Genomic DNA, 14493 nt, shown 5'->3' on the forward strand with positions numbered 1-14493 from the left:
AGACTTTGGAGTTTGCGATTGTGTGAGTTGTATATGTATAATATACAAAGGTTAACAATAAGCTATCTACGGGTCATTCGTTTAGTCTGTGTGTGCTGACCAAATATAATACGTTATAATTGTTATATATTGGACGGAATGAAAAAAAATATCCGATATACCGTCTGTGAATAATAAATTGTTGTAAATTAAAAAAAAAACATCACAGTTGTAACGTGCATTTGAATTTTTAATACACAGACAATGTTCTACAATAATTTATATAAATCATATTGTTATTATCAATAATAATAATAATAAAAAAAAAAAAAACATTTCGGACGATAAATCTCGATGTTCTTTTGTACCCGGAATCTATCAGATGCTGATTGAAGGTGACGACGTCTAGAGTGGTAGAAACTCTAAACTCTGAAAACAAACAAAACATAAAAACACGTTAATAATGATCGACATATTATGGTAATAATTACAGACGACGGAGGAAGTCGTATCCATTATGAGCATAGAAAATCGTTTTGAACAAGACAATGTGCCAAGTATGCTGATCCCGAATTTACCTTTTAGTAATCAATTTATTCGAATTCCGATTTATAGAATTTATATAATGATAATAAATTTGAATACTTATATTTGTTTATCCTATTTAAAGATATGTGTCCTTTAAATTGATTTTTTTTTATAGGAAAACCACTGTATTTTACTGTAAACTGTTTAGCAGATTGTTTATTTTTTTTTAAATTGTCGATGTATAAAAATAAAAATTCGTACGCATTGTTTCTGTCTTAGTCCATAAAGTTAATAACTCAAAAACTAATCGTTCAAACTTCAAATTTTGATTTTGATTTTAGATTTAGACACTACTTAAATTACATAAAATATATCTTAATATTTGAAAATATTTTTTTATTATATTTATTTACAAATACTAAAAATCAGAATTTGATTAAATAATAAAAGTCGAAGTACTTAAATGTTATGTATATAATATATAATATTATATAGCGTGTATAAGCTAACGTCAATCTGATTTATCGTTTTATCGCGATGATGCTTATTATAATAATATACATTATGATTTTATCGAAATCACACGTGCTACAGATTAGCGTCCAAAACGTAAACAAGAACGGTCATAATAATTTTGGCGAAAGTATTATAAGCACAACGTTTCTACATCTTTGGACTGGCACGCCGTGCATAATTGGCCGCGGGTATAGTGTTGATATTAATGGCCCAGAATGTGGCAACTGTCATTAACCCGAGTAGCGCATAATATTAATTGACGTCAGGTGTTAAGACAAAAAATAGTCATGGAATCTCTACTCAATAAATCAAGTGTCACAGAATGATTCACCAAACATGCGCAACTATTTTTTTCTTCAATAATTCAGTTATTCAAAATCTAATTTTCGTAAATTATTGTAAATAATATACTTTAAGATCATAATATTTTAAAATTTATGAAATATTTTGTAAGGGATACCCAGTGAATTTCCCGATATTACAAAAATTTTCAATCATTTTAAAATATGCGGTCTTTAAGTAAATTCAAAAATTCAAAAATTTAATAAATTTATTATTGGAAGAAAACATTATGGTGAGTATTATGCTATGTGAATCACCCTCTGATATACTGACCAGTGACCAGAGATAAATGATTTAATATATCTATGTATTCAGTATACATAGGTTATTATTTCTAGTTTTAGTTTCTGTACGTGAAATGTATCTTTATAAAGTTATCTCGATCGTGTTCTAACATTATTTAGACGTAATCTGCACTGGTGGATTGAAAATTATTGCGGTTTGTGGATCAAAAATATCTGTTGCAAATTTGTTAGGTACACGTTTTCTGGCGTATAGGTACATACATTATTATTTTAGTCGTGTCGATTAGTTTTTAATTCCAAAAAAAACCGTTTAAAAAATAAATACTTAGTCGCACGAATGTAATAATTCGTAATGATACTAATGAACGATTTCAAAGAACAATAAAATAATGATTGATTTTCAATCACGCAACTGCCTCTGTGAATAAATAATATCGTAAAAATGTATTATTGATAACTAATGAACCCCAAATTTCCGTGGATTTACAATTATTTAAAAACCAATAACTAACATTTTAACAAGGTGTCTTGGTAATTTTTAAAAAGTGTCCATAAAAAATTGCATGCGTTAAGTTATAATTAGTAGTATTTATTTTTCTTAAATCACAGTTAAACCCACAAATTGTTTTCAAAATCAAAATCAAAATATAATTATCATAATTACTCAAAATACGATTTTAAGTGAATTATTCCGTCGTATTATCAGAAAAATATAGGGTTTTTGTAGGTAGTTATTAAAGGCCTGGTAACTAAATAAAAATCAAAGCTAAGTTTTTTGTATTTTTAACTTTATAATAAATGTGTAATAAATTACCTAAAATATTACAACTAGTGAGAAATAAGAAGGAATACTTTATTGCATATATTAAACAAAATAATTAGTTATTATTTATAAAAAATATAATGTTACATAATTGCTACAGGTGTGACTCCAGTTGTAATTAAAACAAATTAATTTTAATTATAAATGTTAACTGAGTTAATTTAATATTTTCTTAGTATTAAAATGAAAATTGTATAGTAGAACTCCGATTATCCGGACTAATTAATGTCAAGGGTGATCCGGATAAGCAAATATCCGGATGATTGATACATGACATATCAAAAATTATATAACTATAAAATTGTATGAATATATTGTATGTATGTATTTATTATTAATGTGTATGTAGTATAATTTGAAATTTGTAACAACAAACAAATAATTTTATTATAATATTTAACTGAAAAAGAATAAGCTCTAAATACAATAACATATTTTAAAAGAAATTTTTAAGCCGTTAAATCTTTTTTCTCGTTCGGTTGATAGGCGTTCGGATAATCGGAGTTCTACCGTACTATTAAAATGTATAAGTATTGTTTGTTAATAAACTTGACTAATTCAAGTTAAACTGTTCATCAACTTACTCATATTTGGTAGTTTGCTGACATGTTTAGAGAAACTATTGTGAAAATTAAAAATTACCACATCAAAGTACTATAATATTAAACACTTTTAAGCTTAATTTTCAATCTTCACAGTTGTACAGTTTACCCGAAAAATAGTGAACGATAAAAGTTTATAAAGAAATTTATTGTATTATAAGATCAAGCTATGTCACTAAGATTCACTTAATGTAAGCAAAATTTCGAAATTTTATTTTCAATTGGAGGCGTCAGATAATTTTTTTTAAGTTATTGCCTATCAATATTATTATTTGACGTTAATAATTATTGATTCCAATCAGCCGTCAATTAAATTAAAATTAGATAATATTAATAATTAATTAAATATTTATTGGTGTTAATTTTGTTTTGGTTTTTACAATTCACTGTAATAAATTGAGATACTTCGTTGAAATTTTTGTGTATGACTTTTTATGTCAACAATTTGGTACTTCTAAATATATCACAACAATAAAATATGACGGACATCAGTTAAAAACATTATACCTATTATTGTGACTGAATAACATTATTATATTCGAATAAAAGTATATTAAGATGGATATTTTTCAATAGTCAAACACGTTGATTGTTAGTTAAGCAACAATTATTGTATAATATTTTTTACTCACTTTAGGATCAACGCGGTACGCACACTTTATAAAGTTGTACGAGGACTGACAGATTTCTGTATCCTTGTCTAAAATCAAACAAATTTGTTTAAAATTAGTTGTTAATTAATCGAAATAATAAGTAGACAGATTGTTTTTATACGATTACCTGTTCCAATACACTGGTCAATGGCTGGTAATAAAATTTCGAGTACATTTGGTGGTGCCAACATCGTCATCTTGTCTTTGAACATTTTTTTATCAAGTATTCCCTTTGGATTGATCTAAATTTATTTAAAGGAAATGTTATTTTTATTATTTATTTTGTGACTATTGTATCAAACGTATTTATTCCTTGACACGTTTCCGTATTTTCAATGACGTTTTTATGTCAAACAAATAATAGGCAATTCACCAAGCATTTACTGGTTTTGCAGTTTTCAAATATATTAAAAGTCCAAATTTTCAAATACTTGTATATTTTTTTAGTATTTAAGGATTATCCTATGGAATTACTGTAATTGCTATTTTATTTCAATGCAATTGCTCAATAAATACAAAGAATTATTTTTACGGTATTATTTTTTTTCTAACGAAAATCACCCCTTTCTTTTGTTAATTATTGAGTAGATAGTTCTTTTTTAATTTTGATGTTTCTATAATTATAAATTAAAATTTATAAAACTAGCATTTGAGTTATTAAAGCGTATATAATATACCTACTAAGAATAAATTCATTAACCAAAGTATAAATTAGATGAAATATTTAATTTATATATATACTACTTGTACAGTTGTATCTACTTATTATCCGCAGACATTTAAAAATGTATAATATTAATTAGGTAGGTATTATCGTCTTTAAAATACTCGTTTAAATTTAAATTTATTATTGCTATTAGAAACCTATTATTAATATTATTTCAAATGTACATATGCTTAATATTAAAAATAGGTACAATGAAAACCGTTGTTTTTGTATTTTTTTTTTTAAAGAAGTTTATATTATAAAATAACATAAGTCGGCCATTAACGATATGAGCAATCTTAAAATATTCTGTTCACTGAGTATACTTAAAGCATTAAAAAATCAGAATTTTAATAAATTCATTATTACAAGAAAATGTATGGGCAAGCATGATCGGTGAATCACTCTGTATTATTGCAATGAAATGTTGTTAGTCTGCGAATTCAAAACTCAAGCACAAGAACGTTATATCTATCATTTGATTATGACCGTAGATAGCTAGTTGTAATATAGCATACATCATAATATTAAACAAAATAAACTAATTAAAACTACAGCGCCAAAGTCCATTCATTTTCTGACTTGGAACGCTGCATCACATTATATATTTATATATGTATTAAATATGTATATCTTGTTGTATGGAATCTACTACACATGTACTATATAATACTACTCTGTCTAACCATATATTGTGTTTAAAATTAGTAGGCAAAAGTTTGATAGGACATTAGTGATTTCTTAGCTTGTCATTTTTTGTGTCCTGTTATATTATTACTTTCATAAATTATTATTATTATTATGGCCATAAATTAATATACAGATTTTATAATTAAGACGATTTTTCAAAATAATAATAATTAAATATTATTATCATAACTTGTGTTTATCTTAGTATTTTTTAAATATAATACTATACTTATAGATAATATAGTATGAGTTATAATTTATAATTTACGAAAATTGGAAAATAGTAATTAAATAATCAATGATATTATACCTATTATATTTTTAGTAATATTCAGTTGGCGAAAGGTAAATCGTTGAGTAAAACGATTATTTTATCGTCGTTATAGGACAAACAATATTATGTTTTCTAATCCAAGAAGATTTAATAATTCTTATTTATAGTATTCAAACAATAGAATTTATGTAATACAATAGAAACATTTAATAATAATGTTACAACAATCAAACAAGTAATAAAATACGGACACGGGCATGTGTGGTCGTACAATAAAAATTTATATTTATACTTCATATTTACATTACAATATAATATAATGTTATTGAAATTGAATGTATTCTAATCTGTATAACTGTATTGGAAAACAGAAAGATAGGTATACTGAAAAAATATAACTCATAGATATTGTTTTCTTAATGTATTATGTAATATAATTATGTTTACAGAATCCGTTTAGAGCTATTCAGTGTAAACAGTTGCCATAGAAAATATTTATACCTAGTCAAATATTATGAACAAAATAAGTGGGTAAATATTGTCTCGATCGAGTTTATAATAATCCGTTATATTTGTTTGAGTTATTTAATTGAAATAAAATAGCAATTATAGTAATTCCATAAGAGTATATCATAACGAATTTTTCTCCGTCAAAACATGAATTGGTTAATTATTTTAATTGAGAATATGTGCAATTTCAGAATAAAATTACCTAACATTAAAATATTGAAGTACTTATCTGTAGATCTTTATCTATACTCTAGATTCTAAGGTTTAAAATGTTTAAATTTTAATCTTAAATATCCACTGTACCAAAGACTCAAGCTAAAAATTGATAATAATTTAATGTCTCGTTCTAGATAATATTGTAATTTGTTATCGACATTTTTCGTTATAGTCAATAGGTCAATTGATGTTTTTTTTTTCTCTAAAATCATTCTCAACTGTTATTCAGACCAATAGGAATGAGAATGGTTTTACTGAATATAATTTGTTAACTGTGTAACAATCAAGAATAATATAGGACGCGGGACAATTTGAAGATCATTTTAATAGTATTTACAACCATTCAAATTTTGAATTCTTAATTTTTCGGGATGTTATTAAAGTTGCCTATATAAAACTCCTTAAAAAACGTAGGTAGTGAAAACCTCAAAAAAAAAAAAAAAAATTAATACTAATCGATGCATTGTGTGCATCACAATATAATAAACAGGTACTTACCATTTGCATAGTTTTGAAATTACAGGCAAAGTAACACTAAAACAATAATGATAATCATCATCATTATATTATTATTATTATTTTTATTGTTACATAAAACACATTTAAATGTTAAATTAATGAGTTGTGAGTCGTTCTATAGGTACATTTAATAATAAATGTTAAAGAAGTTAAAAATATAGTTACTTTTATGTTGTTGTTGTTCTCGGGAAATATTCCTTTCTTGATGTCAGTAAATACCTCTGTGAATTATTAACCATCACACGTTACATTAGATCAATTTGAATACATTAAAAATTAAATTCGAAATAGTTGTAATTATAAATATCTTACCCTCTCCAACTGAATGTTTTTTGGAGCATACGTTTTTCAACATCTGTTGTGTTTTTTTAATTGCCGCCTCGCTCAAGTACTATAAGAGTTAAAATATTGAAAAAAGATTAAGTACAATAATATATTAATCATATTAAATGATACGTTTATTGCTTACTTAAGTGCATAAATATATTATAAAAACATTATAATATTATAAATATATTTAAGGCGCCTCCCTACATAGGGGGCAATAACGATTTATACTTGTAATACTGTATTTGTTTGCGGTGCAGATGTACAATATAATAACGAAACTCTGTATTATCCTGTATTACCGTTATAAATATACGAATATCGTAGATTACAATTTCTGTCTTTTAGTCGACAATTGTACGTGAGTTACAACGATAATAATAATAACAATAATCAGGCGCACAGGGTAGAGCGACCATTTTACATTTGGTCTTACGATGGATAGGTATTATTATTTTAACGAATACACAAAATACGAAATTGTTTTTTCCGGTTCACGTCCCTACAAAGCTATCGTATTATATTTAGATTGATAACGTTTATTTCGTCGAATCATCGTGCAATAACTGAACAGTTGAATTGTACACCAATTTTATTCAGGTGTTATAGATAATAATTATTTTACCGTAGTTATTACCTAGATATACGGTTAAGAACTATAGACTATACCAAATCGGCAGTGGCCGAGTGGCCCACCGAAGTGGGCCGAACCGCCGAACAACCGATAATTTTTCTGATTGCCTGCGAGTTTGGTAAATAATGGCCCGTCGTCGGGTTCTATATAAAAAAATATTTTTTCGTCAATAAAAATTAAAAATTATAATTACTATGGTTTATACAATGAAACAGCAAAATAAAAAATAAAGATACTATAATAAACTGTATTACAAACTTATTTATTATAGTTAATTTTTGTATCAATATATTTATTATAAAATAATATATTGTATTTATTAACATTAATTATAAGCTATAACCATAATATTGAGAAGTGAAATTCCGAAAAAATGTCAAAATACTGATTTTTTAACAAATTCAATTTTTTGGCATCTTTTCTTCCAAAACTAATAAAAGTTAACTGAAACCCAATAAATATAATCTATAATAAATTAAAGTGATTTTTTTTTTTTAAAAAAAAAGAAAAAGTTATATTCATTTTTTAGTGTATAAACCCTATTTTTTGACATTTATTTAGATTTACATCAATAATTATCCTATTTTGTGTATTTTATGAAAATATTATGTTTTGAAAACATTTAAACGTATTCCAAAATAAACTTTTTCAAAACAAAAATAATGGTTTATAAAATTTATTATTTTTACTGTTTTTCTAAGAACATAAATATTATATATAATCATTATATTATTTTACAATTACGGTTTTCGACAGTATCTATTTTTGTATTCATATTGCATCGAGAAATATTAATATTATGAAATATGAAGAGTTTAAAACTATAAAAATATTCGAAATAAATTAAACGAATTGCATTTTACTTTAGAAAAATAAATAACCATGTTCTAAACATAAATATAACAATGACGCGGTTGTCGCAGTAAAAATTCATTATTTTTTCAATAAAAAGAAACCATTTTTGAAATTGACAAGTAATTTTGAATTTATAATGGTTTTTTAAACTAGGTATTTAATAATAAGATACAACCGTTCAGTTCATACAATAGACGTATTTAACTACTACCAAGTACCAAAGACTTTATCGTAAATATTGTCGGCAACGAGTTTATAAAAATAAATAAAATATGATGTTGAATATTAAAAAGTATACGATCATATTATATTATAATATCTCTGAATGAAAAGTATAATTTTAAATGGTGAAATGTGCATCGAAACGTTTCAAAAACGCATACAAAATATAGTTCGTGTATAATGATATCCCTATCATCATTATTGTTATGTTATATTCACGACAGAATGCTCCGACAATTTCCGTATTCCGGTGTTTGAATTGTCTTGAAAATTTCGCGAACCGCAACGGTCGAAGGGTAGCGTGAAAATCTTCCAAAACTCGTGATGTTTTTAGTTAGGCGGTATAAATTTAAATGTGAAAATAACGAAACGTATGTCATATACTCACAGCGTCGCTATCCTTCAAAACGGTTGCTGCTATGACGGCGAGTAAAACAGTCGCTGGTAACATATTCATTTTTTTTTTTTCGGACCGACCACTTCAGCTGTGTTCCTTTTCTACTTGAACTGCACCTGCATGTAAACTACTATAAATATCGTGGTTTATTGGAATTTATAGAGTAATATTCGCGACCTTCGGGCGGTCCGTATAGATGTATTATAATATATATATCAGTTATTACAAAAATTACAAGCTATGTATTTATGTATGTTATTAATAACTATAATATTAATATTATGTACTGCACGATTATTATAATACGAGTACATTATGCGGAGCACCCGAATATAATGACGAGTTATACGATCAAATGACACGTTTTATGTCAGATAGTTTGGTCACTCGACCGCACAATACGCATATAATTATTAGTTAGTGCCCACTTTACATTAAGTATTATATAATTATCTAATATAGCAATATACTGACCGTATAATCGATTTTATATTCGAAACTTATACTCGGACTCGCGACGCGTAAGCATTGAGGATGGCAAAAAACAGACGAATCTGTATTAACTCGATAAATCCGTTTAAACGAAAACCTAACAATGTGATACACCTAAACAGTCAGATTGATTCGACGACCGATCGCATAAAAATCGGGAGTCCGAGTGGTTTAACATTGTACATTATGCATAATACACTTTTGATTCATACACTAAAAACTGAGACTCCTGTACAGGGGTGGATCCACACCAAGATAACAGGGGGGGGCGATTTTTAAAGGACACACATTAATTTTGATAAAGTATTTATTTAGGTACATACATATGTTACTTTCCACAGTCTCGTACAGAACAAAAAAAATATTTTTTACAGTAGATAATAGTAATAAAAAAATATATCACTATAATTTGGTTACCCTTGAAGTATAATTACGTCAAAAACTAAAATCAGGGACTTAAACTATTTTTTTTTTAGAGAACGGGGGGGGGGGTCGCCCCAATCGCCCCCATCTGGATCCGCCACTGCTCCTGGACTAGTTGATGAATAATATTTTAAATTCGATAACAGGAAAATGAATAACACTATAATTATTAGTTGACTCCCTAATTCCTCTTTTAATTCATTTAATTTAAGTCTCTTAAATACTAACAATTTTAATCACAAACTTATCCTATTATTATTATATGGTTTATTATTACTGTGCTAACTTGTAAAGATTGCGTATTTCAAATAAAAGAAAAATAACTCCAAAGTTTAGAATGAATCATCGAGTTTTGGAGATTTTTACATAATCTTCAATCTTTAACATTGGAAGTTTTTCTTCTCGCACAACTATATTTGGTACTTGAATGGTTTAAAAGTTGGAAATTTTTAGTACTTTTCAGTAAAATTAACGCAACACCAGTTTATGACAAAATCAATTTTGTTTTTGTATGTAGGTATGCTAAATTACATTTTAAAGCTTATTTTTAGTCAGCCTAAAAATTTTATCAAAAACTATATATTACAAACGTCTATACAAAGCTTAAAATTAGTCTAGTTGACAATTTCATAGAAAATTATGACTTATCTAAGTCATAGTGAAAACGTCTTAAGTTTCTACAATTAAATTTGTTAGTCAACCAAATAACAACAATTATTTGAGGAAAAATCATTATTTTATGAATATATAATGTGGTAAAAACTTTATAATAGCTCGTATAAAATTAAACTTAAAAACTTATGAGAAATCTTATAATAAAAAATTAAACATTATAGGCATTAAAATTAAAAATAAATAATGTTTTTTTAACCACAAAATTATTTGCAAATTATTATTTACATTTTAACCAAAAACTACGACATAAGATAATTAGGTTATTTTGTTTTATAGTTAAAAATAATACAACAACATTATTAAATGTCGTAAAACCTAATCAGCCAATATCAACGATATATTATTGTATAATATTATATACCTACTATAATAATGTTCATTTTATAGTTCTAGTGCCCGATACAATATTATATAATATTATGATATTATAGTATATTTGTAAAATCTTTATCTAAACAATTTATTAATTTCAAACTATAGAAGTTATGATTTTCTTACCTAATTTTTTACTGCAACGGATCACCAACATATTTTTTGACTCAATTCATTACTTGAGAATAGAACTGAGTTGGACAATACGTTTGTGTTAACCGTGTTAAACTGAAAACAAATCGCAGATGCGTTTTAATGATGTTACTCATTATTTAAAAATTGTTATCTTATATGTGTTTTAATTTTTATATTACGTTAGATGATAATTGCTTAATAATATTTCTATCTTCTTAAATGTTGGCCATTGAAACATATTATTTTCATAAATGTATGTATAACGTATAGTTGATATTATTATAATTCAGTTGGACAACATTTAATTCTAAAATAAATATTTTATTTTTCTAAATCATAATATTATTTTAATTATTATTTATATAGTTAAAAAAAAAATTAAAATTAAAAACAACCATTCGAAGTATTATAGTAGTCATTATTAATTCGTAATATTGAGATTACAATAAATACTGTGATGAGAATACTTACTGTTTTTACTTTGACAATGTCGTCATCCTCTATATAAATAGACAAAAATTGTTATTTTATTCTAATAGTAAACAATATAATCGCTTTATTGCAGTTCACGCTTAATCATAATTTTAATATTGACAGTAATATAAAAAGTTAAAAGACATTAAAAAAAAAAAAAAATTGTAAGATAAATTTAATGTAAAAAGTTTCTAGTAAAAAACAATTGAAGAAAATGTATTGATTAGGTATATAAAAATATAACGAATACAGAATTCGTTAAATATTTATTTAATTATAGGTCCAATAAAAATAAAATTAATTTAAGTGATTTGTATGGTGGAAAAAATGTTTTTTTTTCAAATTTTAGTTTCATAAAAACATTTTAGGCCTGTGTTTTATACTATGATATGATGACATTAATTATAAGTTAGTTTTCTCCCTTGAGCAATCATTATATTATATTATGTATAATAATGGTCGTATCGATCTAATATTAATCAATTAACTACTATAACGTTGAATTATTATATCACTATGCTATTGAATAGGTAAACAATAATAATAGGTAAATTAAATTGTATTAAAAAATTGCAAATATAATTATTATATTCGTCCGCCTTGTATTTCCATTGAGGCATTGGACATTTCTGAACGGTTTCATGTTTAAAATGCATTATCTAAAAAAGTCTAAATTGGATGAATTTATTTTAACCTATTTCAATTAAAAATGTACACGAATTATCATACATTAAAATTACATAATGTTAAGGCGTTATAGGTACAATTTTATGTAACAACTGACAACAAATTCAATAATTAGATTAGTCATAAATATTTGTATTAAACGGTTCACATTACATAATGTTTGATATAATTTATACAATTGTGTGCCTATATTATGTATAATTGTCTATTGAATAATAATTAATAAAATAATTGGTACTTGATGACAACAGCCATCATGATTTGTAATGGTTATGTTAATGTGTTGGAACTAAATAGCAAATAATAGGTACTTAAACATCTTATGTTCAATGTCATAATTGAGGTGAATTTGAAGCAACTCAACGCATAATGTAATAATAATATGAAGGAATAATGGATCAATGTCACTGCAAAAATTATTTTGAAAATCAATTCAATGAAGATTAAAGCCTGTAATATATAAATAATAAGTGTGCATTTTGCATGCTCTCAATAGCTTAAGGCTTCAATTTAATGCTGAAAAAAAGGATTAAAAATTTTTAAAAAAAAACTGTGGACTTAGAATAATATTGTCTTTGATAATGTAATGTAATTGTTATTAAATAAATATTAATATTATTGTATAAATTATATATAAAACAATATGTATTAAACATAAAATATAATAAAACAGTAAATAAGTATTTAATATTTTTTGTTTTTATTTTTTAATATAAAAAACATATTGATCCGTATGAATTAATAAAATTGACATCCATTTATTAATATGATAAATACTAGAAGTATTATTTTAAAACCAGATTTCGAGTCATGACATATAATGTTGCCATAGAAAAAAAACAAAAAAATATCTAGTTCTATAACTTAATAACTATGAAGCAATTATTGTTTTTAAAAATATTTTTAGTTATTGGTAAAAACATAATTTAAAAACTTAAAAAATTCTTAAGACTATGTACTTGAAACAGTTAAAATACATTAAAATTATAGCATGGAAAACATCATATCAGACAATCGGGAAAAAAATGTGTGAAATATTCATTAAATATGTGCTACTTATAAAAAATATTTTTAAAACTACCCACATGTATAAAAAAAATGTTATACCATAATATAATTATGTAGACAAATTAAATAAGTTTATTTTCTTTCTCTCATAGCTATAATAAATCATTATATGCTAAATTTCTTTATCTATATAGTCAAGTTCAAAAAAGTTAATTTAGTATAAAGTAAATTACGTGGATGTAACAATATAATAGTACTCTGCGAATCATTAATTATAAGACATTTAGACATCTAACGAAACTTTACTTATTGTGAATTAGTTTTCGGCAAAGGTGATTATATTTTGAAAAGAGCCATTTTAATTGGTGATTTCCGATTGCGGCCAATGCACACATTATAATAAAATGTTCGTATAGAATTTATAAAAGGCATAGATTAAAAAAAAAAAAAAATGTTAAAGTTAGTTCTTAATAACTCAAAGTGAAATATTTTTTATTTGCAATCTTAGAATTAATCGGTTTTCGTTCTTTAATGAACTAGAAAGCACAATTCGCGCCAAATATTTTTAACTCGTGTGAATGCACTGTATTATATTATTTACATTATAGTAGGTATACTATGTGGGACACGGTCGTGATATTGCTTTAGTTTTAAATGTTTTAATTATCACTAAAAACAGTATTTTCTATTTATTTATTACGGTCCGCAATCAGTATATGAAAAAAGTTAAAAATTAGTTAGTATGCCGAAGCAATGGTTTGGCATTTCATTAATTAGTTTGATTGCTTTTCTGATCGCCACAAATTATTTGCAATAATTAGATTGCAATAGATTAGCCGTATCTAAATTTGAACGATTGATAATATTTATAATACTATTGGTCAATTCACTATACAAGACTATATGTGACCACATATATAGATGAAAATAATATGTAAGTGTATTATGTATCATTATTATCACGAAGAAGACTATACACATATGGATTGGATAATTTAATGTAATTTAAGGAACATTAAACTTTTTAATCTCAAGCATTAATTCAAAGTAACTTGTAAGCAGTCATATGTTCTATGTCAATACCATTGTTGATTATTAAGTAATGTTCAATAACGGGAATATACTCGTATTTTGCATGTAAAGAAAGACGGTTTTGCTTGTCCTTAGAGTTTTGATTTTTTTTTTCAAA

The 14493-nt window shown here is 25.2% G+C and overlaps 1 protein-coding gene across 1 annotated transcript; it reads right to left on the reverse strand.

Moving 5' to 3' along the window:
* Positions 1-227: 227 nt before the first annotated feature.
* Positions 228-11234, reverse strand: LOC113552955 (general odorant-binding protein 72-like). Its single transcript, XM_026956015.1, has 8 exons — positions 11127-11234; positions 9030-9154; positions 6916-6994; positions 6769-6824; positions 6583-6618; positions 3816-3930; positions 3668-3735; positions 228-408 (listed from the first exon to the last, which is right to left on the reverse strand). The coding sequence occupies exons 2-8, from the start codon at positions 9096-9098 to the stop codon at positions 385-387; spliced, it is 447 nt and encodes a 148-aa protein (XP_026811816.1). The 5' UTR covers positions 9099-9154; positions 11127-11234; the 3' UTR covers positions 228-384.
* Positions 11235-14493: the final 3259 nt, after the last annotated feature.

Source organism: Rhopalosiphum maidis, chromosome 2 (genome assembly GCF_003676215.2).
Source record: "Rhopalosiphum maidis isolate BTI-1 chromosome 2, ASM367621v3, whole genome shotgun sequence".
NCBI classification, from domain to species: Eukaryota; Metazoa; Arthropoda; class Insecta; order Hemiptera; family Aphididae; genus Rhopalosiphum; species Rhopalosiphum maidis.

Excerpts from the sequence above, each read along its gene's own strand:
- LOC113552955 (XM_026956015.1), bottom strand. The coding sequence starts at position 9,098 with ATGAATATGTTACCAGCGACTGTTTTACTCGCCGTCATAGCAGCAACC. Across the intron at positions 6,995-9,029 it reads TTTTGAAGGATAGCGACGCT|TACTTGAGCGAGGCGGCAAT; the intron begins GTGAGTATATGA and ends TAACTCTTATAG. Across the intron at positions 3,736-3,815 it reads TGACCAGTGTATTGGAACAG|ACAAGGATACAGAAATCTGT; the intron begins GTAATCGTATAA and ends GTTTGATTTTAG.